At 50.8% G+C, this 25,914-nt stretch overlaps 1 protein-coding gene across 4 annotated transcripts; it reads right to left on the bottom strand.

The window, feature by feature from the left end:
• Positions 1 to 224: 224 nt before the first annotated feature.
• Positions 225 to 25,839, bottom strand: PI4KB (phosphatidylinositol 4-kinase beta). Of its 4 annotated transcripts, XM_028088364.2 has the most exons (13): positions 25,450 to 25,839; positions 23,229 to 23,407; positions 17,368 to 18,304; positions 12,831 to 12,875; positions 10,206 to 10,433; positions 8,900 to 9,127; positions 7,246 to 7,355; positions 6,617 to 6,721; positions 6,270 to 6,393; positions 5,242 to 5,507; positions 2,593 to 2,725; positions 2,226 to 2,346; positions 225 to 1,094 (listed from the first exon to the last, which is right to left on the bottom strand). In XM_028088364.2, exons 3-13 carry the CDS (start codon positions 18,274 to 18,276, stop codon positions 913 to 915), a joined length of 2,451 nt encoding a protein of 816 aa, XP_027944165.1. In that variant the 5' UTR covers positions 18,277 to 18,304; positions 23,229 to 23,407; positions 25,450 to 25,839; the 3' UTR covers positions 225 to 912. The 4 variants fall into 4 exon arrangements, with proteins under 4 accessions (XP_027944165.1, XP_027944164.1, XP_027944162.1 ...); XM_028088363.2 differs by lacking the exon at positions 23,229 to 23,407; XM_028088361.2 differs by lacking the exons at positions 23,229 to 23,407; positions 25,450 to 25,839 and adding an exon at positions 24,450 to 24,551.
• Between the last annotated feature and the right edge of the window lie 75 nt (positions 25,840 to 25,914).

Here is a 25,914-nt window from a genome sequence, read left to right as displayed (position 1 = left end):
CTTTATGTGACCTGGACATTGTGGACTTGGAGGGGGAGAGAGTGAAAGCTGGGGAGGCCTTTCCCAGGACAAGGACACTGACCCAGACAGGCAGGGAAAGAGCAGTCTTCCTCCACCCAGTTCTTTGTGGTGCCTTTGGCATCCAGGACACAGGCATCTGCTCATATTCCTCAACTACCCCCCCCAACCCCTGAAAAAAAATTATAGTCCAAAAATGACACAGATGGCTAACTAAGGACTTTATTTCAAACAAAAATTAAAAATAAAAAGTTGAGAGCTATTTCCCTGGGTGTGGGTAAGGGATCAGGCCAAGGAATTCCCTGCGACTAGGCTGATACCCGCATCCACTGGAGGGGTCATGACCCTTCCCCTCCCCACCCCTGGGATGGGGACCCTATGCCAGAGTCCACCCAGCAAGGGGAACTTGGCCTGGGCCAGTCGCTGGGAGGGGACAGAGTTGGGCAGCAGCACGGCCAAAGGCCAACCACAGGATCAAGTCCTAAGTACCGAGAACCTACTCCCCCCCCGCCCCGCCCACCACCACCACCACCCCTCAGGACCCAGGACAGAGTAAAGATGGCCCGTGGAAAGAACCTCTTGGACCCTGGTGAGAAGAAAGGCCCCAGTGCCCCTCACGTCTATTCACCTCTGTTCTCTGGAGGGCTGCGAGTCCTGCAGTCTGTCAGATGGTGACAATGACACTGCTAGGGGCAGGGAAGATCTGGCAAGTCTGGGCCCCACAGCTGGCTCTCCCACCCCCGGCAAGCTCTACAGTTACCACATGATCCTCTGTATTTCTTGCCTTCCATTTCCCGTGGGTGGGATTTCCTGGTTTGGGGTTTCTCAGACAAGGGCTCTCCCAGGGAGAGTCCTTTGAATTCCCCACCACTCCGGGGCCTGAGAAGGAGGGTGTCACATGATGCCATTGGTGAGGTACTGGAAGCCGTCATAGAGTTTGGTGGTGATAGACCGCATGCTGCCGTCCACCATCTGCTCCACCAGCAGCTGGAGCTGCTCCTCAGTCATGCTCATGTGGAACCGCTCTTTGAGGTTGCGAATGGTGCTGGAGCCATGGAAGCAAGGAAGCTGAGAACCTGGGGAAAGCGGTGAGGGCACAGGGTCACGGATGGCAAGGGGGGGGGGAGGGGCAGTGGTAACAGCCACAGCAGGAAATAGAGAGCCAGGGGTAGCTGAAGCGCCCCTTCCCTCCCATATCAGAGAGCTCCCTGACTGTGGATGCAGTTCTCCCTGGGAAGAGATGGGAGCGTTGGGGGGGACCCTGTCTTGAGCCCATCTTCATCCCACACTCTTAAGCCCCTCTAGATGAGGGTATGAGGGTGTGAGGGCAGATGGGGAGAGGGCCGGCACCACATCGCCCCCAGTACAGGCGGAGGGAGCAGAGTCTCAGGACCCAGAGGGAAGGCTGGGAAGAGGGTCTGGGGACTTATCTGGGCACTTATCTGGTTGCAGGCCTCTGCCTATGCTACGTCTGACACTCACAGATGACCTGGGCCACCGTCATCACGGGGCCAGACGGGGATGCTCCTGAGCAACGGCGACAACCTGCGGGGTGGGGGCAGGGATGGGGAGGAGGAGGAGACTGGCAGCTCAGCCCAGGCGTACGTACCCATACTGCGGCAGCCCTGAGGAGGGGGATGGAGACTAGCGCCCAGAAGAGCTGGCAGAGGAGAGACTCTAGGTGGCAAGGCAGTGAGGGAATGGCTCGGGGAGTAGATCAAGAAGAGCGGAGAGGAAATACTTTCAGCTCACGGGGAGGAGTGAGTGTTGGGACAGGGAAGGGGCCTGGGGACAGGGCAGTCCGTGGTCAAGGGCCAACAGGGAGGAAAATGGTGACCGGAAACACCTGGGCTGGCAAAGAGCAGAGCCAGAGGGATGGAAGGAAACAAAAAATCAGGGGGCCAAGGGATGGGGAGACAGGGAGGGACCAGGAGGCTGGAGATGGGGCTCTTCTCTCCCTGAGGATGCCTAAGGGGTAGTTTCTGCAGTCTGTACCCCCCCACCCCCTCCCATCCCTGGGACCCAGCTCCGTCAGGAGCAATGTTCCAAAGGACAAACGGCACCCTCTGGGAAACCACACCCCCAGTCTTGAGGTAGAATCCACTTTTTGGAAATTCTATGCCCTGGGGCCCCAACATCAAGTGGACCCCTGAAGCACACTACAGGCACTGCTCTGTCCCCAAACACACGGCCTCTTCCCAGCCCACCTTGCTGCATGATCTCCACGATCTGCACCACTTTATCCATGTGCTTCCGAGCAGCGATCAGTCCCTGCAGCATCAACATCTTGTAATAGTTGAACATGTCACCATCTAGGCCCCCCATCACCTGCGAAGGGAGACTTGTGTGTGCACAGGGGCTCACAAGCCAGCCAGGACTTCCTCCATCGGGGCAAACAGGACAAACTCCGTGACTTCCCCGCTCTCTTATCGGGCAGGAAGCCTCCCAGGACATCTAGCCTCACCCTGACTCGCTGCCATTTCTGTTCTGTTGGTCCCTAATTTGGGGGGAGCCCACAGCTCCCTCTCCCATGACAGAAAGAACACAGTGAGGCACCTCTCCTTCCTGACTCACGTCCACAAACTCTGTGGTCAGCTTAAAGGCTGACGTCTCAAAGCCCAGGTTTCGGGGTGAGCTGGACAGGATGAAGCCAAAGTCGATGTGGATGATGTGGCCTTCTGCATCCAAAAGGATGTTTCCATTGTGTCTGAGGAGGGGGCAGAGGAGAAAAAGAGGCAGTTGTAAGTCTGACTGAGGCAGGGGGCCTCAAGCTGCTACACCCCGGCCATATGATACCAGGTTAGGGGAGCCTCCTGCCAAGTTTCTTGCTGCCTAGAACTCTGGGCCCAACCTCTTATGACCTACAGCTAATCAGAGGAAAGAAGGGAAATCAGAAAAGTAAACTGCTGTCAAAGGCTCTGGGGTCTGAAATTGCCATCATGATTATTTTTTTTGAAATTGCTATTATTAACAACTTAAAAACAGTTTAGAATATCCCCATTTTCCAAAAATCATGCTTCTAGCACCCAAACTGACCCCAACTGAGTAGAGAAGCTGGAAGCAAGGAAAGGTCTCTGTAGCTCCAGCCAACTGTCTTAGAGGCCAAGCCCTTGGCACAGTGGGAGGCCTCCAGTCAGAACCTACTTACCTGAGTTTTGTTGGTAATTCCTGTCAGCCCACTGCAGAGCAGAGCCCCACCACAAGAGAGCAGGCTGAGTGGAGTTTAAATGTTAAATACTGTGTGGGGAGCGGAGGAGTAGGTTTTAACCATTCGGTAAGAATACTTACGTAAAAAAATCTCAGGAAGCAATTACTAGGGGCTAGCTGCAGGAAGAAGAGTTAGAGGGAGATAAATCCCAGGTCTTTGTGATTCCCACATGAATGGCCAGCAGAAGGAGGAACAATTAACATGCTAAGCATGTGAGCCCGGCCCATTCAGCATAACCGACCCCCTCTGTGTCAATAGAGGCTTTGTTAGGCTAAGAGCTCCGGGTCTGAAGCCACCTTCTCTAGGTTTGGTCAAACTGGCCAAAAGAGGGGGACGGAGGGAGAGCCAGTCCCACCTCAGTCCTTTCCCCTTGGGGGAAAGCATCACAACTCTACCAGCACAGGCACAATCTTGGGAGCAAGAAAGGTTCTAGATGTCCTCGTTCAACCTCTCATTTTACAGGTGAAGAAACAGAGGCCCGGAGAGGAAAAATGACTTTCGCGCACAAGGTCCCAAAGCTACCGAAGGGCAGCTTATCTCCTAACTGCTGGAGTTAGCTCCAGCTGCAAGGTTGTTGCAGGGGAACAACAGAATGGGGGCTCATTCTGAAGCAGTGAGGGAGATCGTGCACCTGATTCCAGTTTGGGGCCCGTTCACTGTTGCCCCTTCTTTCCAGCGGCTGATTCCATTCCTGGCTTCACCACATCCATTCGTTTTTTGAGTTATTAGAAAAGGTTTATCAGCTGCCTGCCCCCTCCCCCTCTTTAAAGTCTTCCAAACATACTAGTTTTCTACAGGAAAGCCCAGAGGCCTGACTAGCCCCTGCCTCCCTGCCACCCACTTACTCAATCTGGGGCTCAGCACTAGGCTCCCTGGGCCCTGGGCTCAAAATCCTGCCTCTTCAGAGACAGTCTAAAGCTTGCAACCAAACTCCTTACAAATAGTTACATTTCCCAGCAGCCTGCACACGCAGAGCCTCTGCCAGGCTCACTTACAGGGCTGGCAGGGTAGAATAAGCAGTGGTCCTGAAAGCTCCCCGACCCTTATTTTCCCTCACAAGGAGACGCCTGCCTGACAGGGTTTTCATATAAGAACGGCAAGCCTTAATAGGTATTAGATTTCTGATAAGCAGCCCTGTGAGTTAGATCTTCATGTGCTGCCATGTCACCGGGCACCCAAGGAGCAGAGACCACTGCATCTCAGCCTTTTCAGGGCGCTGCCCCCTGCCCGGTGAGAGACACGACTTACGGGAGCATTCCGGGTGCTGACCCAGACAGTCACCGTCTGGAGACCATCTTAGAAAGCAAGGCGGTGTAATTATCTGTCCGACATGCTCGCCTATACGGGAAGCTGGACCTCACAAAGGTCAATGTGATATCGGAAGAAATGACAGCTCTCAGCAAAACAAAAGATACTTAAAAGTTGTGAAATTCACATGCTGGAACAAGAAGGAGTGTTCAGCGCTGGGAGCTGCAACTGTACGTCCAGCACATTCCTCGAACCCATCTTCTCCTGCTCTCGGTGGCCCCCGCTAGCCTCAGGCCAGGCCTCAGGACCTCCTGCTTTATGGAAGACCCAGGTACATTCCCCTCACTCTCTGCGCCCTGGGGGCAGTCACTAAACACAGACTGGATCTTGTCACACCTCTGCCTGCAAAATAAAGCCCTTCTGACCCGACCTCAGCTTGCCTATGGTGCCACCGCCTACCACCCCGCCAGGCAGCACACTGCGCTGTCTCCTCGCCTGGAGCGTCCTCCCCTGACAGCTTTCTCGGTCCTCACCGTCTTTGTCCCTGAAGACCCTGTTCGCTCAAACCCTTGCTCCTCCCAGAAGTCCTCCACTTTTTTGCCCCTGTACCCCTAGCACTAATCGGTCTGCCTCCCTGCTTAATGGCACACGAACACGTCTTTGCTTAAAACGTGCTGTTCATTCCACTGTTACATCTAGGCCACGGCAGGTGGTGAAGAGTGAGAACTCTCATGAAGGGACAAGGTTAGGATAAGGAGTTCACCCACCTGTCCTTCACTTGCAGTAGGTAGCAGACCAAGCAATAGCCAGCACAGCTTTGTACAAAATTGCGCTGCGCACTGAGGAATGCCTCAGTGGTGTAACTGCCATGCTCCTGCAGGAAGTAATCGAGCAGGGAGAGCTGTGACTGCTTCTTCACCTGGTGAATGGACACAGCGTTGACCACCGGTTCAATCATGCCGCTGTCAGCAGAAATCACAAGGATCTTGTATGGCTTGATCCACAGGGGCACTCGCTCCTGTTCCCAAATGGACTGTGGGGAGACACAGAGGCATGCGACTATCATCTTCCCAAACTAGGGGAGGAGGCTAAAATCCACCCCCTGCCCCCAGAGCCCAGCCTCAGACAGTTCCCGTCTTTGTAGCCTTGGCTTCTAGGCCATCAAGTGAGTAAAACCCACTGATGCCCCCTGAGGACCAGGGAGTTCTGAAAGAAGTCCAGGGCTCACAAGATACAGGGAAGTATATGAGAAAAGGCAGCGTAGAGGATGAAAACCCCAAAAAGGCAGGGAGGACGGGAAACCACACTGACACCTCACAGGCACGCAGAATGTGAGCCACTAATCCAAATTCAAATAATAGGGAGAAGACAGGAAAGGCTTTAGGTCCAGGGAAAGCCTCTGAAGAAAATGACAATATTTATAGAAAGAATAGGATTAACAGGTAAAGTTGCTTGCAGGCGACCAATCCAAAGGTTCAGGGGATCGACATCTCTGGCACACTGCAAAGCAGCTGCCACAGACCAGTTAGGAGACTAAAGGACAAATCCAGCCTCCCAAGTGCAGAGATCACAGCAGGTGCAGTTCACAAACGGGCCACGAGGGGTCGCGGTGGAGCTGTTCCTGTGGCTGTACTTCCTGGAGAAGGAGCACCAGCTTTCGTGGGAGCTGCATCCAGTTTAGACCTAGGAAGGAAGCTGGTCCCCAGCACAGCTCCCTGTGGAACCACCTGCGTAACGACCTGCGTGCTCACCTCAGCTGGGCTGAGTTCCCCTTCTTCCTCCCTCCCTCTCTTACCTGCAGTTGCTTTAACACCTGGAAGGCCAGGAGCTCCTGCCGAAGATCATCCCCACACTTGACAATGACCGACAGAAGGCGCCAATTGGGGAGGTGGCCATAGGGGGAGCCCTCTCTGATTCGCCTGTGAAGAAAGAAGCAAAAGGTGTCAAAGGGTTGACGACAGGAGAGGACAGACATCGCTTCCGCCTGAAGTCTAAACCAAACTCCCCACAAGGCAAGGACTCGGATGCCTGGGAGCCTGATAGTTTGGGAGAGACTGGCGGACAATACAGATGCCACGGTGAGTACCTGAGGCCACCTCCAAGCTTTGGGAGGGGCCCAGGGACCACAGCCACCCGACTCACCTTACTTTTTCCTGCCAGGGCTCTTTCAGAGCAACTGCAGAAGGGTCTTCCGGGTCTCGTCTGAAGGCTGTGGGGGTGTGAGCCAGCTGCTCCGAGAGCCGCCGTCTAGCAGGAAGAAACTATATCATTTGCTTGGAGGAGTTACCCCAGAGCCTCATGTCCCTGTCTATGCCGGCATTTCCTGCACTCTTTCCTTGATTCTGGGCACACAGAGATAGAAACCTGGGCTGAGAGTTTTGCTAACCTGGTGGTCTGCAATCATGTTGCAATGCAGGTTACCAGGCCCTCCCCATTTCTCGACTGAGACTCTGATTCAGATCAGGTGTGGCTCCAGCATCTGCATTTCCAGCAAGCTCTCCTCCCTCTCCCTTGATTTTGGCACGTGTAGTCCTCAGACCCATTCCAAGAAATGCTGCTCCCTTTGGAGTCCTCTTAAATGTAACTTCCTTCCGTGGTAGCCCAGTAATTTCTCAACCTGCACCTTCACTGTCTCAAGTTTGGTGGCCTCAGGACAACGACGGAGTAAGGAGAGAGAAGAGGGAAAGAGAGGCTGACAGACAGGAAAGGACAGAGACAGGCACAGTGCCTGAGGGGGAGGAAGAATGTGGGGCAGGGTGGTCTGGCCATACCGGATGTCCCCTGCTGCTATGAACACAGGCTCCTTGCTCTCCTGGCTGGTGATGCTGTCCACAGAGAACTGGGAGATGTTGTCACAGCTGTTGGTGTGCACTTCAGGGAGCTGGGAGAGCAGGGGACCACAGGTCAGAAGCGCCAAACACAGGCCTCACTTCTGTCACCTGCTCCTCCAGTCACTCTACACGCTTGCCGCCTCTGCATCATGATCGCTCCCCCACTTCTGGACTCTGTTCCAGAAAGCCTGCCCTGCTTCCATGCCACAACGCCTGGGCACTCACACGGGCCTTACGGCCGTGTTTCCCTAAGTGTGAACTACCTCATCAGAATCACCTGGTACGCTGCTAAAATGCAGACTGCCATATCCCGCCATCAGTCTGAAGTAGAATTACTGGGAATGGGATCTGGAAGCCTGCATTTTTAACAAGTTCTCCAGAAGACCCTCGGTGTGCTCAGGTTTGCACACCACTGCCACGACCGCCAGAGAAAGCTGGACTTTTGCCCTTTACTAGGAGTTCTCCCCGGCGACAGCTGCATTCTCCCGCAGGGTCCAGAACTAGGCCCCTCTGACCCATTTCTTCAGTCTAAGCCATTCCGTCTAATCTCCCCATCTCTCTCAAATACAAAATGTTCCACCAGACCCCAACTCCACTCAGCACTTACTGCACACTGCCTTGTTGTATATCCTATAAACAGGTTTTTTCCCCTTAAGTGTCTGCGTCCAATCTCCTAATTGGACTGTAAGCTCAAGGACAGAGAGTCTGTCTTCACAAAGTGACATCTGGCTGTGTCACAGTCCTACATAAAATGCGGCTCTCGCTCTTCACAAGCCCAGGACAGAGTCCAAGTTTCCTTCCACAGTTGATAGGATCCTTCCTACAATGTGGCTCACGCCAACCTCTCCAGCCTCCCTCTTCACCACTTCTACCCACACAGTATGTCACAGCCACACATAACGTCCTTCGGTTCCTCAACTGAGCCCAGCTGCCTCGTCCTCCAGTCTGCACATTTGCTATTCCCTCTGCTGGGAATGGTCTGTCCAGTGAGTCCAGCGACCCATCTTCAGGGCCCTGCTGACATAGTTCCTCCTCAGGAAATCATGTGGGGTGTTGCCCAGGCCCCAGTCTGGAGTAAGTCCTACCCCCACCCTCAGGGGCTGCCTAACACCCTGCTCCCTGCAGCACAACCTGGATCTCACCATACTATAGCTGCCTGCTGACTGGTTTTGTTCCCTCTCTTTTTAGGTCATAAACTCCTTGCGGGCAGGGGCCATCTTGTTCACTAGTCCACAGTACTCTAGGCTGGCACAAACAAGGCTCTCCATAAATACTTCTTGAAGGAATGAATGTATGACTTATTATTCTCTACTTCTCTAAGACAACTTTATATAGCAGATGTTCATAAATATTTTAAGTTTCCCTCACTCTCTTGGGCTTAGAAGTTCATCCTGATACTTAACCTAAATTCCTTCTGCAGGAAAACAAGCTCCACCTGAATAGTCCAGACTAGCGGTGTTCAGGGCTTTCCCCCTCATCCCCATGGGCACCTGCCTCAGCCTGCCTCAGGGTGTGTGGCCTTGTCTCAAATACAATGAAAGCTCCTGGAGAATGGGTGCTGGGCCCCAGTACCACCTCCTGGGAGCTCCCTCACCTCCACCTGCAGCTCGCCTATGTCATCCACCGACCAGGCCTCATCATCATTGTCATAGTTGGGCACAGTGCTGAAGCTGCCTGCCCGCTGCTCATGGGTGATACCGCATTCAGGCAGGTTCTCCACAGACCGTGTGCTCCGAATTCGGTTCTCGGGTATCCGGGCGGGAACGTTGGTGGTGTCAAAGTTTTCACATTCAAGGACTTCCACATAGATCAGGTAGGGAGCCTGGAGGGGAGGTGTGTGTGTGAGAACAGTATTTCCAACTTCCCTCTACCACCGTCCCCCAAATCTCAACTCTGCTAACACAGTCCTTCCAGCTGCCCACTCCTAGCTCCAACCCTCACCTGCCAGTCTTTTGACACTATGAATGCCATATTCAGAGCAGGAACTTGTCCTGTGAACATGCATTTCAAGAATTTGGGTGAGAGACTGCACAGGTCTTTAAAATGCTTCAGCTGATGGGCACCTGGGTGGCTCAGTCCGTTAAGCGTCTGCCTTCGGCTCAGGTCATGATCCCAGGGTCCTGGGATCGAGTCCCACATTGGGCTCCCTGCTCTGCAGAAAGTCTGTTCTCCCTCTGCCCCTCTTCCCACTCATTCTCTCAATCTCTCTCTCTCAAATAAATAAAATCTTAAAAATAAAAAATGTTTCAGCTGAGCTCCAACATGTACAGATGATACACTTGGGCAAAACTATCAATTACCACCTTCAGAGAAGCCTAGAAGCCTATCTGGGGGCTTGTCCTAAAGACAGACAGAGACTGGGGAAAAATCAGGCACTGCTCCAAGCAGGGTCCTAAACCTCAATACTTCTTCTGAAAAAGAATCTGAACCATTAGGACTCATTCCAATCAGCAGACAGCTAATTCTCTCCAACATGAGTCCGGCATCCTTCTCTCCTTCTACCTTCTCACTCTGATCAGAAAAGGTCTTAGAAACAAAAGATTTCTTTCTTTCTCCCACTGTCACTGTAGATGGAAAGCCTAAGAGTTATGGAAAGGCTAGGGAAGAGCTATCAAAGGGCTGGAACGACACTGGAGAGCAACTCTCTCCTGAGACATGGGAAAGAAGAGGCAAGCTGAAAAGATTAGGCCTCTTTGGTCCAAAAAAACAAGGCCCAAGAAGGGGGACAAGAGGGCCCTCAGAATCACAACAGCACTGAGATAAGGTCAAGATTGACAAGTGCACATGAACCGTGGAGGCCAGGATATTGGTGGGGCATCCCTGAGTGTATACACGGGAACCTGGACAATCATGGGAGAAGAGTCAAACAGGGGGTAGGGTTTGGGCCAGAGCCCACCTACCTTGTCCTTGGAGTTGAGGACAACAGCCTGGGTGTGGGGCACGCGGACCACGTGGTGGTCAAAGCCAGCAGTGGGCAGCCAGACTCGGGCAGGGAGCTTATGGTTGAGCAGGGAGAGCTCTGAGATCAGCCGCTGTGTTTTTTGCTCCTTGGTGGGGAGTGTGGCCAGACGCTTGCCGATTGCCATCAGGGACTTGATGAATTCTCGCTCAGGAGCCAGTCTGACGGGCTACAGGGGATTGGGTCAAAGTAAAAGACGGTAAAGAAACCATAGAAAAAAGTGGCCCACCCACTTAATCACTCCTGGCCATGGATCCCAATGTCTGGAGAACTCTAGGGAAGGAGCTACCTTTCAGCACTGGCAGGAGGTGCCACCACTCCACCCCTGACAGCTTCAGCTGGGAATAGGTAGAAAAGCTAGCACACTCCTCCACAGGCTGATTCTTGAGGGTGAAGGGGGTGTGAACCTATGTCACTGGGAGGTACCTCTCTTCTCTTGGACCTGAGTTTGTTACGAACTGTCCCAAGGCTTCGAGATCGGTAGAGGGACAACATCCAGAGAGAAGAGCTGCTTATACGTGACGCGCTTCACTTATCTCTAGGTCCTTGGGCTGAGTCTCTGCTAAGGGGCTCTGCCAGTGGCCCACAAGGCTAGGGAGGGGCGTTCTGAGTCACTACGTCTCCTTTCAAGGATTTACTCCATTCAAATGACTTTTGTTACCTTTCATAGCATCCCCCTGACCACCCCACAATCTCTTACAAGGGGTTAGTGCACATGCAGGGGATGTGAAGGGGATGAACAGACTTTGCATTAATGAGGGAACAATCAACAGGGACAGAAAAAGCAGATGGAGGGAGGGAGGTGTGGGGAGTGGGTGGAGAAAGCAATAGCTCCTTTCTGCCCTTGACAAGGGCCCTGAGGGTCTGTCTCTTTCAGTGATTCCTCCTTAGGTCCTCTTCCCCTACCTCTCAGGGGCAGGCTCCCCATATTAACTCCTGCTGTGAGCCTGGCTCCTCAGGCTGGGCACTTCATCATTCCCAGAAGGTCCACCTGAGCAGTGAGGTGAGGGTGCGGGAAAAGATGGATACAAAGAAGGGCTCTATTCCCAGCCTAAGTCCTTCTACCATTAGGAGTACTTTATCAAGGTAGCCACCAGCATCCCCATCCCAGCTCCCCTCAGCTAGATAAGAACAATATTTCTTCTTCTTATAGAAACAGTATTTCACTCACCAGGCCTTTCTCTCCCTCTCTGTGGGTCCTGCTTAGTTTCCTGAGAACTGAGAATTTCTACCCTCACTCCCTCACACTGCAAAAAAGAGCTTCTTTTGAAAGCTGGGTAGTACCAGGCCCATCTCTGCATGTGCAAAGAGCCAGTGTTCAAAAGAATAGCTCATCTCTCAGCCTCTGCCCCACTGGGGGCCGGCTCAGGGTCCCATATGATAATGAAACAGGATGTCGGAATCAATCAGGGATGCTCTGGGAGACCGGGTTGAAAAGAGATCAAGACAGGAAGACAGCAGAACTGGGCTTCTGTGGTCCCTGGAAATATCCCAGGGGCCTCATGGAGAAAGCAAAAGAAAGGAAGAGGAAATCTGGAAACTCACTCCTTCATTCATCCTGATCCCCTAATCCATCCAATCAGGTGGCAAACCGTCACTGTTCCAAGGACCCTCCACCCCAACCAATTCATGGTCATCTCAGATTAGAAAAGGCAGAATTCCTTCCCATCCTCAAATCAGCATTTGGGTCGGGGGCCCCTACGTTCCTTCAGCATGTTGGAGATGTGACCCCAGGCCTCGAGAGAGGCTCTGCCACATGCGAGGAGATAGGAATCATGATTGAAAGGGGATCAGCACAGAACGGAGAAAACTGATTGGGTAAACAAATCAAAAAGAAAAAGTAAAAAAATCATCCAAACTCCCAGAGGGTCCAGCATTTCCTCTCACGTCTCTGCCCAGCAACAAGGTCTGAGACCCTGTGGGACCAGAGGGTCAGGGGTTAGTCCAGAGGGAACAAGAAAGGAGAATGCGGATTAAGGAACCTCCTGGGCAGTGAGCTGGGAAAGGGAAGAACTCAGACCTGGAAGAAAGATGGTTGAAGCTAAAAAAGAAAACCGGCTTTTGGGAGGTAAAACTTTCCTTCAGGCCAAATCCTGTTTGTGTTTGGGGTCTGCTCCCCCAGCACAGGGCCTAGCATTTAGAAGAACCAAATAAATATTTGATGGTCTGATGGCAGAAGCCATGTGGAAAGGGTTCTGGGTGGGAGAAATAGGATCCTGGGGCTTTCTGCCAAGAAGTTCTTGGCTCCAATCCAGGAGTAAATTCTACCTCTCTCCCAGCTGTTGGCTCTAGAGACCCAGGAACTGGGGGCTGAGTCGCAGTGCTTCCCAGCTGCGTCTGGGAGAAGGCTCGAGCACGACTAAGCCTAGGCTCAGGGCACTGGTGACAAAGGGCAGGGGACTCTTCCAGGCTGGGGAGCCCTGGGAGGGAGGGGCTGATCTCCCAGGCAGAAAAGGCACCTTTTAACTCAAGCGTTGGCCTGGGGACTCAGAAGACCTGGGGACGGAGAGGAAATGCGGCCACAGGGGGGGAGCCTGCCACCCAGTCCCAGCCTGACCCCACTTACGGAACTGAATGAATTATCAATACTCTCGGTGCTGGAGGAGAGCTCCTGGGAAAGGGCCAGAGGGCAGGGGGAGGAGGAGGGGCAGGGAGGGAGGGGAGAGAGACAAAGGCAAAGAATTTAGCTCCAACTTGGATCATAACTGCTTCTCTCATGTATCTCTACCTGGCTGCTTTAATGAGAGAAAGTCAACCCAGAAACACCACTTGCCCACATTCTTGACCCCTGTAGGAGACAATGGAGAGCTGGCTCAGACCGTGAGGTCAGAAGAAGGGCTGAAGAGACAGAAGGCCTCGGCTTTTCACTTTGTCCCCTTCTCTCCTTGCCTGCACCGAGCTCTCCCTCTAGGGCAGACCCTACAGCTGGGCGCCTCAGGGCGGTAACTGCACTGCCAAGCTGCCTGCTTTCTCTTCAGCCACTCACATGCTCCTACCCAAACCCCTCTCTGTGGAAACCACCACAAAGGAACTGAATTTAACAAGCTGCATGGCCCCCATACTGGAAAGCCTGCTTTCCCCCAGCTTCTTGCTAACGTCAGGGAGGAAGAAGAGCTAAACTTTCAGTGCCTGGGCTATCTCCTTGCCAATCAGCCTCATTATCATCCTGGGATGGCCAGTCCCAATCTTGAGCCATGTGATGAGGGACACCCCAGAGCCATGAGCATGACACCTCTGGGCTAGATGCTGCTGGGCCTAAAGGATGGATGACTCTCCTCCTATCTACTCAACCTCCGCAGGCTTCCAATCAGGCTATTTCGTGCCACACTCAGTAAATTACAATTTTTGGACCTCAGCTGGGGAACTGGTCCTAGCTGCATCCACCTGTGAAAGCTGAGCAGCTGAGCAGAAGCTGTCCAGCTCCCAGCCTAGGAGATTTATCTAAATCTCACCCCATGCCTGTGTCTTACTGGTGTCCGTGAGCAAAAACAGGGGAAAGGGCTGGTGGTCAAACTCGCCTTCAGCGGTTCTACTGCAGCTTGTGCACGGGCCCATCCTGGGTTCTGTCCACCAAGGTCTCCCAGGGCAGGGAGAAGGGGCAACAAGCATGCACAAACATGCAGGAGGGCAGGGGCCTGGACTTAGAAACAAAGTCCTGGGAGCTCCCAGAGCAGGAGGACAGTAGTCACTGAGCTTCTACTCTGCAATCAGCATTTCAAGCACCTACTTAATTCCATTCCATGGTTTACATTCTCTTCTAGCTGGAGGTCCTATAGTCAGGTCATTCCTTGAAGAATCTGAGGAGAGGGGCACTTGGGAGGGAGAAGGCAGGCCAAATACTCTTCCAAGGCAACAATTCCTCTGCTTTGGGTAGAGGTGGGCAGGAGAACTGAGGCAGTGAGGATGCCAGAGCCTATTCTGACTTAGGGGTTCAATCTCTGTCCATGAGCTGGTTGGGGAAGGAACAGCAGGGAGGGTACTGCTCCGTGAGCAATGCTCCAGCTGATTCTTCCACAGACGGGTCCCGTCTGACTCATTAGTAGCCTTGGGGGAAGGGAGGTATATCATGATCTGTTCCTCTCTCCTACTCTGTAGGCTTGAGTCACTCATACTGAGTCAGCTCCAGGAGAAAAGCTGAGGCCAAGAAGCTGACATCACACCACATCAGGCTGGAAGGCCCACTGGGGCTTCCAGTGTGACATGCAGCAGATTTCTCTGTACAAAGGTTATAGTCCTTAAAAGACAAAGCTGATCTACTACGAGTGTCATTATGTGGGGCAGGGTGTGGGGTGGGGGTGGTACCTAAATCATCTCTGCTCCCTGGGCCCCCATTCTAGGCCAAAATGTTTACCATTTGGTTACTAATGGGAAGAAAGACTACCTGAGCAGAGTCCTCCAATTAGGCTGACAAAAACTGCTTTGAAGCGGCAGGCTTCGGGGGCAGAAATGGTGGGGGCTGGGAGAAATCCATGCTGGAGTCCTTGGCTTATAGTGGAGAGTGTGAAAGATCCATCATTAAGAGAAAACAGAACACCGTGTGAGATCTGGGCAGAAAATGACCGTGCAGGGAGACTATGGGCAGGAAGAGAATTGCACGGGCCGCCGGGGCCTCTTCTCTGTGGCCTCACTTTACCCTCCAGAGCTTCTCTTTAGATAATTATGTGCTTTATTTAATAAGCTTTAGACTTCCTCCTTACATGCAGGAAACAGCTTCTCAAGAGAGTTACAAACTCCACCAAAAAACTGTTAGAACTGATAAATTCGGTAAACTTTCAGTATACAAAATTGAGAGTCACATACTAAGCAGACTCTTAGATAATGGGGTCTCCACAGTACAAGTTCCTGGAGGGAAGAGCCACACTTTATCCTTCATCTTTTACTGCCTCTGGCAATGGCTGTGCATGGGGTACAAGCTCATTTGTTGAGTGAATGAATGTTGTATAACAGGGGAGGAGGAGGAGCAGAAGGAGGAAAACCAATTCCCTTGGTATTTGGGGAACAAAAGCCTTGACAGACGTATCCTCAAATTGCCAAAGGGGTTTAGACAGACCTCTGTGCCAAAGACTCCAATGCTCAGACCCCTAGAGACATTCCTATTTATTCTCTCACTCCTGGCCAGCATCAGATAACCCAGGAATGCCTAGGGATCTGGTATCTCCTTCCTTTCCTGGATCTAATAACCCATGATAAGGAGCCAGGTTGGGAAGAATGGCAGCCAGAGAAGCCACTCCAGAGGATTTAAGCTCTCACAGAATACCTGTGTCTCAGAGTCACCCATAATCCCATCCTGGGAAGGAGCTAGATCCAAGGAAGAGGGACCAAGGACCAGGACAGAGTAGGCCTGAGGCCTCAGCTTTTCTGGTCCTAAGATGACAACTACCAAATGCATATAGAGAAAAGCCATGCCTGACAGGAGGTGCAAAGGGGTGCATTTGCAGCTGCTCACACACATACTGCTACAGGCTTGACCCCAAGAGAAGGAGCTCCCAAACCCTTCAGGGCCTTAGTCCCACCAGATGTGGATGATTCTTCTTGTTCTGCAACGACCTCTGTTCATGACTTTGAACTTCCCTGCAAGCTCAACCAGAAAAGAAAATGGTGCATTTTGATTCTGAGAACCATTGGGCTCTTCTGCCTGTGCATGGAATCGTGGAAACCTAGATGGCTAGGGCCTAGGCCATTCTTCCCCAAGTGGACTCTGACAGCTGAGGGCCTGGGAATGCAGATGCTGAGAAATAAGCAAGATGGCTCAGCTGAATGATTAAAAGCATCAGCTGTGATCTGAGGCCTAGCTGAGGGACCCTGGGAAAATCACCTCACCTCTCTAAGCTTGCCTCTTCAATGGTAAAATAATCCCTGTCTCTTAGGACTGTTGAGGATGAAATGTAAAGTACTTGGCACAATGCTTGGCATCTAATAAGTGCCCAACAAATGTTGGCTCTTTTAGCTTCACTCTTATCATAACAAAACCCCAAATTTCCAGAAAGCAGGCTCTGTAGTCTCCCTCCGTCCTGCCTTTTCCCTTCCCTAGTCACTCTGATTGAAAGAAGCTGAAAAGAAGTCCCACTGTATCAAAACCGTGGGTGAGTTATGTGCCCCACAGGGGCAGATGCCAGCACCATGGCTATATGCATTTTCCAACAAGTGCAAATTCCTTGCTCTTTTCTCCCTTCTTTCCTAGGCTGGGCTGGCAGCCAGGATGAGAGCTGGGCCAGTGGTGAGTCACAGGGGGGGACTGGGGCATCACTGTCTGGCTGGGACCAGGTCACTGACACTTAGTTGTCCAGTGGCAACTTCCCAAGCTATCTGTCCAGACATGGGATGGAAGGTGGGCATAACCTACTGATGTGCTTATCTCCTCCCTCTCTGGACACCCCCAACTGCTCCTGCAGCCTTCTCTTCTTTCCAGCCTTCAGGTCTCTGACTAGACTCTGGGCATGCCCAAGATTTATTCTACAGCAAGACCACTTCCCTCTTCCCTTTGTGCTTCTCCAAAATGCTAAGACATCCCTTCCCCTGAGGAAAGGCAGGCACAAGGGCATTCTGCAGATACCTCAGGGATAGGGAATGAACCTTACTCTTAAGTCAACAAAAAGGAGGATCTTTGGAGAGTGGGGCAGAGGGATTATGAGGAGGAGTGACCAGGAGAATGAAGTTAAGGCTCTATTTAATACCCCTCCCCCCAGCACACACACCATCCCTTTTCCTCCCTGATGGCTGCTACTCTGAGAGGTTCTGGTAGATATCCCAGGTCTCAAGTCAGGGTGGGGAGGGTCTCTGCCACAGTTCTCAGTAAGTAAGTAGTTAATGGAATGGCAGTGAAGTTGAGTAAAAACAACTGGACAGAGTCAGGAGTGTCAGCCTTGCTATTAGCTACATGACCCGAGGCAAGTCACTTCTCTCTCTCTAGGTCTCTGAGTTCTTCCTTTGTAAAATGAGACAGTTGGAATACATGAATTCTAAGGTCTTTTTCCACTCTGACATCCCATGCTTTTATCAGTGAAATGAAACAGAGGAAAGGAGAGAAAAGGACAGCGGAACTATATATCAGACATCCTGTCTCCATGCCGTCTTGCCCCCACTGCCCCTCCCAGACATTTTACCTCATCCTCATTTTCCACTTTAGGGTTGCTGGCCGTTCGTTTCAGGTTGCTGCTGAGACTTATGCTGGCGGTGGCATCGGACTTAGAGCGCTGGTGAGTCCTCTTAGAGGGAGACAGCCCCATGTCAGGAGCTGGGCTCAAGGAAGGCAGCTCCCTCTTCCGGTGAGCTGGCTTTAGCTCATCTGAGAGGATCAGCTTCCGGAGCTTGGTCCCACGGGAGTGTCGCTGAGTGGAAATGTGCATGTCTGAAGAGTAGGCCCCAAGCAACAGGGCGCACTGGAGGGAAAAGTTAATGCTCTGGCGGCAGCGATGGACTATGTAGGGCTTGATGGCATCACCCACGTCCTCATCCATGTGGATGTACATGTTAAGCAACTGGGGCAGATAGAAATCCACATCCTCGTTGCGAAAGCAGAAGAGCCGGTTGCCGATGTAGGCTTGTACTCCAGGCTCCTTGGAGTTGTACAGGTATGAAATGGCCATGGAGATGTCAAATAGTTTTGACTCAAAAAGCCTCAGCAGCCAGGATTGTTTGGCCGAGTTGTTCTGCCGCCGTCTCCTTGCTCCCTTGGCCGTGCCCGAGGCCACAGTGGCCCCCATTTCATCTTCCTCCTCCCTTATCTGGGCAGGTGGATCGTCCAGGCAACGGATCGCACTGTCCAAAACATCCCCATTGACCAGCTCCAGAGGGGTGTCTGTGTTAGATACAGCCACACCTCCATGCAAAAGCTTGACTTGCTCCAGCACCTCCTGGCAGGCCTTTTGGGCCACCTCACGGTCAATCACTGATAGTTCCCCGACCCCCTCTGTGATGACGCCTAGCAAGGAACCCCCATTATTCCCTGGCGGGCCAGGAGTGGGCTCAGAAGTTGGCTTCAGGGGGGCAGGTTCCACCACCATGTCTCCCATGGCCACAGCCAGACTTCGAGCTTCCAAGCTACAGGAGGAAGGAAAGAGAAAGGAACAGAAAGGGAGACACATACACACACTGGTTAGTGGTGCCATCCTCAGGTCTTCCTTTCGTCCACCATGAAACCGTCCCAGGCCCCTCCTCTCTTTTGTCTTCCTGGACTCCTTCAAAATCAGATGAGAAGTCATCCCCCACGAAGCCTTCCCTGACTACCTCCACTACCGATCGCCACATTACTCTTCCTTCTTCTGCACTTAGCTATCAGCTTAGCCTCTGTTCCTACCTTGCATTTGCAAAATGCTGCTTTATACATTTTGTTTACATAGGTTTACAAATCTTCAGGTAGACTGGGAAGCAATTCTGGTCTTATTCCCTTGTCCCTAACTCTTCAAATGCTTTTCTATCTTGTATTCTTCTCGTATCTCCCTTGACAAGCCTCGCCTGCCAATATCCTTTCTCTTTTCCTCTTTAAATTGTATTCCCTTACTCATATAACATTCCAGACACAGGTCCTAAGCATCTCACCTCCATTTAGTATCAAAGCCTATTTTTTTTAAGTTTCATTTTTATTTAAGTAATCTCTACACCCAACGTGGGGCTTGATCGAACTCAAGACCCTGAGATCAAGAGTCCCACGCTCTTCCGACTGAACCAGCCTGACACCTGCCAGTATCCAAGTCCTGATATGTTTCTCTAGTCACCTTCCCTTCAGACTCAAAGTTCCCAAGGAGTAAGGGCCAGCAAATACCATCCAGGCTTCACTGAGAAAACAGCTCTAAAACAACCATCAACAACCCTGCTGAAGTGTGCCATTTCTCTGCTTGTCTGACTTCATGACGTCATTCCTTCTTTCTCTAGTGCTGTAGCAGTCAAGTACAGTGGAAAGACTGCTGAACTTGGAGTCAAATGGGCTGGGATTCAAGATCCTGGCTCTGACATTATGAGATGTGTAAACTTATACAAACCATATATTTTCTGAGTTTCAGTTTCCTCAACCGCAAAATTGGAAAAACATATCTACTTCTCATTGTTGTTGTGTGGGAAAACATCATGAGTGTAGAAGGATCTAGCACAGTCCTTGGCACACAGTAGTACTCAATAAATATCAGGTGAATCCTAATCACCTAGCAAGTTAGTAAACAGTGTATATGCGTACAAGTGTGTGCGCACACACATACTGTTTATAAGGAAAGTGAATTAGCGTTACATTTGTTGTCTAAGAATCTCCCAAAACATTTATGACAGACCTCTCCTACCCCAACACTACCTTCTCCATTATCATACACACAGCCCACGAACTGGAAAGGCTGGGAGAAGGCAAAAAGAATTTAGCTAGAGCTCATGGGTCTATAACATCCAAAGAACAGGGAGGAACAGGAATCACAACACCAAGAGTCCCTCTCTGGAGTGAGAGAACATTGCTGACAAAAGCCACTGCTCTCCTAGGACGATTCTTCCGAGCCCCACCAAATGTGGATCAGAATAGCGTAGAATGGAAGGAAATTTCAAAGCGAGGACTGGGAGAGGCACACTGTGAATGTCAGATCTACCCAACTCCAAAGTCCGACTGTAGTCAACAACGGGCTCAGAGGCCTCTTCACAAAAACACAAGTAAAAGTGAGCCTAAGATACACTCAAGAGCGTGAGCAAGAGGAAGGCAGGATCTACTGTAGAGCGGAAACACAGGTAGTTTGCAACCATTAGTGACACCGCCTTTGATGCTAGTGAATCTGGGTGCATAGCACCATACCACTTTGGGTAGGTGAAAGGAGGCTTGCGATACAAATTCTCTAATCGCTCTGGGAAGCCCCATTTTCCACCGCCACCCTTCCGGTGCCTCTTCTTGCACCTCTGAAATGTTAAGAGTCAGTCACTCTGCTCTGCCCTATACTGTATAGCCTAGCAACGTCCCTCCCAGCAGTCACCACTAAGTCTTGCAGGAAGACAGATGGGGAACTCTTCTGTTCTCAGAGATCACCAAAAAAAGGCTACTTTAGTTTATCTTTCTCCCAACCCTGTCAAACAAGAAGTTCCCATCCCTGAATTTAATTTCTCTGATGCAGCTTGAGCTTGGTATCAGTAAAAGTTTGGCAACTCGTTCATCATGCTCTCTCCTAAAATTAGGCCGAGCCCTCTGAGTAGTAGAACCAGCATGGCTGCCTACGTGGATCTGTCTCTACTCGCAACTTTAGGCTACACAGAAATAATAAGAAAGCTTTAATCATTCCTTGCCACACCTTTGCAGGGCACTCTGCACCAGAGGATCATTCTAATTCAACTGAGACCACCACCTTTTAGGTCTGCTGAAAAACTCACATGATAGCCTCAACTGTTTAATACAACCAACTTTTATTTTTTCCTCAATCTCTGTATGCTTGGCAAATCTTTCCGCTTCCCTCTACTCCAGAGACTTCCAAGTTATCAAAAGCTCCTAAAATCCACTTTTCAAAACTTCCAAGAGACATGAAGTTGAGACATCCTCCCATATATAGCACCTCAGACCTCACTAGGATACTCAGCAGATGCCTGCCCCAGCTGACCACAGTTGGGATTATTACTGGCACCAGGAGGGGAGGGAAGGATGCCATTATTTATTTTTTTATCCCAGGGCTCAGCCAGGAATCCCGCATCACAGTACTCAGGGGACTTTTCCACTGAACAGATCCCCCATCTCAGTCTTTATTCCCCAGGGAACCAGATGGTGTCAACAGATGCAGGAAAACTGGACTCCTCTCTAGTGGCTCTGCCACTAGAAACTACCAAATTGGAGCTGGACCTCCCTTGCCTCCCTGAGCCTCAAGGATTGCCTGCATCTGAAACAAGTCATGGGGGGAGGAGGTATTGAGTTGCCAATTCAGACAGTAAGAAATAGGAAAGGGATTCTCCAAAACCTAAGTCCTAATACAGTCTTCAACATCAGTTCATTCATTTTCAAAAGCAAAGACAATATAACTTTGGTAAGTAACCATTCTAAAGAAAGTGAAAGGACTAGAAAGCGAAAGAAAAAAGGAAGAGGTCCTGTATTCATCACCCTTCGCCTTGTAAGAGAATAGGAAAAAAGAAGAAAATCCAAACCTTTAATATCAAATGGCTCCTATGCTCTCAAGGACGGTCAAACAACTGAGGCTCCACATTTCACACTGGGAGCCTAAACTGGCCTTCCAATTAGATGATGAAGGAACTGAAGAGGTCTCCCCCACCCCAGCCTAGCAGCTGGCTTCTAGGCACTGGGTAGGAGTGGAGTGTTAACTGATTGGGCTCCACAGCTAATTGTCTGGGAAATGTAGGGAATCCTCATCTAAGCATCAGGGGGTTGTTCAGGGCTGAGCACAGCAGTGGCCACAGAGCACACTGAGAGGGTGTACATGTTTGTGTTCTGTTATGACCTAGTATTTAAGTAAATGTCTGCAAAAACTTTATGGGGAGGGGATGTTTAACCTGGCTTCCCGCTTCTCATCACCTCCAAAGATTCCAGGCAAAGAAGCCTCCAACTCCCTACTGATCTTCATTAAAGGATTTCCTGGGTTGGTCTCTGCTAGGACAGGACAGCAGAAAGCCCCAAATCAATCCCCTCACTCAGTTAATGACCATTCCCTTCTTGGGGGACTAGAAAAATATGGGTTGCTTCAGACAAATCCTCATGTTTTACAGGTTCCTGTATTTTCACGGAACTGTCTTAAGAGATCATCTTTCCAAGCAGGTAGGCAAGCTCAATTTTCCTCCCTTTGAGATGGATCATGTGAGTTGGAAAAAAGGGTAGTGAAGCCACTATCTTCATCCTACAAGGTGGGTAGTTAAGAGAGACTGTTACAAGTTCATGGAAAAGAAAGGGAAGTTCACATATGTTATTTACAATTACAGAGGCTTCTAATAAATAAAAGTGACAATTATATAAACAAGAAGCATAAATCCTCTAAAGTCCAATGCTCTTTTGTAACAATTAATAAACCAAGAAATAGAGGCACAAGCATTTTATCCAATGCTATGGTGATAACCTTCAGAAATAAACACTGAGATAATTAAGATGTTAACTCTAAAGGAGGAGTGGGAAGAATGGAAAGGGACTGTTGATTTCATCATAAACTCTTTTTTTTTTTTAATTTATGTGACAGAGAGAGACACAGTGAGAGAGGGAACACAAGCAGGGGGAGGGGGAGAGGGAGAAGCAGGCTTCCCGCGGAGCAGGGAGCCCGATGTGGGGCTCTATCCCAGGACCCTGGGATCATGACCTGAGCCAAAGGCAGACGCTTAACGACTGAGCCACCCAGGCGCCCCTTCATCATAAACTCTTAAGTACCATTGGAATTAATACCAAGTGCATGTTTGCCTTTTAATAATTTTCTTTTAAAGATTTTATTTTTTTAAGTAATCTCTACACTCAACGTGGGCTTGAACTTACAAGTCAGAGATCAAGAGTTGTGTGCTCCACCAACTAAGCCAGCCAGGCACCCCGCCTTTGATAATAATTTTTAAAAAGAAGCTGCTCTTCCAAAGAGACTCTGCATAACCCTCGGCTGCTTGTTCTGCTATTGAGAAGTTCCTCCTCATATTTTAAAATCTAACTCAAACCTTTCGTTAAAAAGGCCTCAGCTCATCTTTCCCCCTTGACCTCAACGGACAAAGTAGAGATTAAGTGCTACCTTTTTTTCTCATAGAAACCCAGGGACGAACAGTGAGTAGGCTCAGGCCCTAGCAGGAATCACATAAATACTTCCCCCAAGGCCCCAGTGGGGGATTGGCATCAGGGAACAGGGCATTCTTGAGATAGCAGCAGAAAGGCAGGGAAAGCAGTGGTCTCAGGGTAGCTAAGTCAATATTGAATCAGGCTGAGAAGTCTCTGTGCAGGGCCATGGGAGCTGGTATAAGCAGATTCCAGTCAGACAGCCCAAGCCAGCTCTGGAAGCCCCTGCTGAAACAGACAAATGGCAAAGAAAGTAACCTGTGCACTCACCTCTCTCTGAACTGTTCCTCCCTGCTGCAAGCCCCAAATGCGCTTGGACTAGGCCCTCTCTTGTCTCATGCCAATTACTGAAAGGTTCCTCCCAAACTTCTTCCCCAAATCAAAGAATCTCAATTTGCTGTTTTGGATGGCGTTCAGCAAACACGTTCTCATGCAGCGTGGACCCAGCTCTGAGAATGAAGCAGGGAAACTAGGGGAAATATGATTTCTCTTTGGGGGTGTTTCCAAGGAGTGAAACTACTCCTAAAAAGGAGGATGAGGAGACTGCACTCTGGCTAACAATGAAGAGGGAGACAAGGGAGAAGTGGGAAGAGGAAGCATGATTACTTTCAAAAAGACTTAGAATTGGAAGAAAAATGCAACTTCACATGCCCTCTTCACTATCACAGGCCAAGAGAGACATGGCATACAAGGGAGCAACTAGTTTCCCAAGTCCCACTTCACTCCAAGTTCTCTTTCCCAGCCATCTTCCTCAAAGGGCTTTCCCACAAACATACTTTTCCATCTACAGAATCTGGAGTTATGGATCAAGTCCAAGAGGAACAGCACAGGTGGTCAGCAACTTCATGTAGTGGAGAAAAAAGGCAAGGCAGACAAAGGAAGCAGGCCTGGAGCTTGTCTTTCAAATGGACTTATTGCCACAGCTGTCGACTAGAAAGACCCAATAGAGAGATCACAATGAAGGAAAACTCTCAGGTCAGCTAAACCACTACTAAGAAATGCCTTTTGTCTGTGAAACCCAGAATGTTTTGTAAACAAATAAACCAAGTCTAATTTTTCCCCCAGCCCACGTTACAAGTAGCCTATTACTGCACTGATGCCCACAGAGTGGGCCATTCTCCCAAAAAGGTCACTCTAGAGGTCAAGTGAGGAAGTCACATACCAAACCCAGAAGTCCTGATTCTGAATGTCCAAGCTCTTTCTAATGTCTCATGTTCCTTTTTTCAGTTACCCCCAACCCCACCCTGGGCCTAAGCCCTACGGAATCAACCAAAACTATTCCAGTAAGCCACAGACAATAAATTGACTCCTTCTGGATCTGGAAGACACTCTAATCAGTGATCCCTTAAGGACAAGCCTAAAATTAAGTAATCCAAAACAAAATTTCTCACAATCTCACACAGTTTCCATGCAGGCTTGTTCATCCCTCCTAGTGGCTGATCCTGGGTAGTCAACAAAGTATAATCTGATAGGAACTTCTTCAAAACTTACTCCATCCTTCAGAAACACCCTTCTGTCCAGAAAAGCCTGAGTGAGACAGCTGAGGCTCCCCCCACCAACACATTTTCTTCTTAGTTCAAGATTGAGCTGATCCTGAAATAAGTGGTAGGTAGAGATAAAGAATGTGACAGAACACAGACCACAGGGAAAACAGAACCAAGGGTCACAGGGATCAGCAAAATCCTTGAAACTCGAGAGAGAAGGTGTCAGAGATGGAAATCCTGAATGGGAAGGGGCACTGTCAGATCTTTTCTATAGGAACAAACCTCCAGAGGTTGGGGTATTGAGAGGGGGGAAGGGAAGCTAAAGAAAGTTACAGGGATCCTAAAGCTCTCTAGAGAAAGGTAAGGATTAAGGCCAAAGTACAATGCAAATGGTACTTTGGGAATGACGATGAGGGCCTGAGATTTCTTAAGGGGAGGGGAATAGGCAATTCTTGGAAGCCAGGAGCTGGGTGGGTGGCGGTGAGGTAATGGAATCAGAAACAGAGGAATAGAGGGCCACAGGGAAGAGAGAGCTCAGGGAAATGGGAAGCCAGTGCTGGGGTTGCACGGAGACATCGGAGGAAAGGGGCAAAAATAGGAAAAGGGATGAAGGCGGAGGCTGTGGGAAAGGTTTGGGGCGGAACACAGCTGACGAGGAAGCGCAAACAAGAATGGACATTACAAGAGGTACCCTGATGTGGAAAGGGTTCGTGACTTAGGAGAAAATAATTCGGGACGGAGGCAACAGGGATAAGGGGGGGTGAAGTGGCGGGGGGGGAATCCCCGGGCGGAGGGAGGAGCTAAACAGAATAGGAAGCCAAAAAAGCAGAGAAGGACCCCAGACTTGAGGGGAACGGGTGAAGGCACCCGGGGTGCAGCTGCCACCCGGAGGGCAGTGCTGTAGTCAAACCCAGGTGTGGGGGCGGGGGGAGGCTGTGCGGGACAGCGTGGGAGAGGGACCCCCCACGCACAGGGCCAGGGGGACTCCCGGGGTAGGAATCGCTTACCTCCTGGGGACCCCCGCGGAGGGGGTGGGGGCGGTCGGGGTCGGGCTGCCGACACCGCCGCCTCAGCAGCAGCGGCCGCTGCCGGGTTCCATTGGCCGCCTGCGCTTCCCTGACAGCGGCCGCGGCGGCTGAGCCAGGCCCCGGCGGCTGAGCCAGGCCCCGGCTTAGGGGCTGCCCTCGGCGCCGCCTGAGGGGGCTTTCACACTGCCTCAAGTTCGACCGGGCCGCACAGCCTCCTCGCCTTCCCTCCGCAAAAGCAAGACGAAAATAAAAAATCCCAGTAGGGCTCAATTCTTGGGATATGCCTTCCTGCTTCTCCGACGCTCAGGACCCTGCCAATCCCATAGCAATCTAAGGAGTTGAGCTGCCTGGAACATGCCTGTTCAGAAATAGAAAAGGGGGCGGGGAAGACGCATTTGGAAGCTGGGGAGGGAGGAGAGGACGAAGGGAGGAGCCTACGGGTGG

The sequence above is a fragment of the Eumetopias jubatus genome, unplaced genomic scaffold (assembly GCF_037043125.1).
Source record: "Eumetopias jubatus isolate StellerSeaLion01/CBP00866 unplaced genomic scaffold, mEumJub1_p1.0 scaffold_4, whole genome shotgun sequence".
Classification (NCBI taxonomy): Eukaryota; Metazoa; Chordata; class Mammalia; order Carnivora; family Otariidae; genus Eumetopias; species Eumetopias jubatus.
The sequence above is the reverse complement of the archived record's forward strand: the minus strand, read 5'-3'. Positions and strand labels throughout refer to the sequence as shown.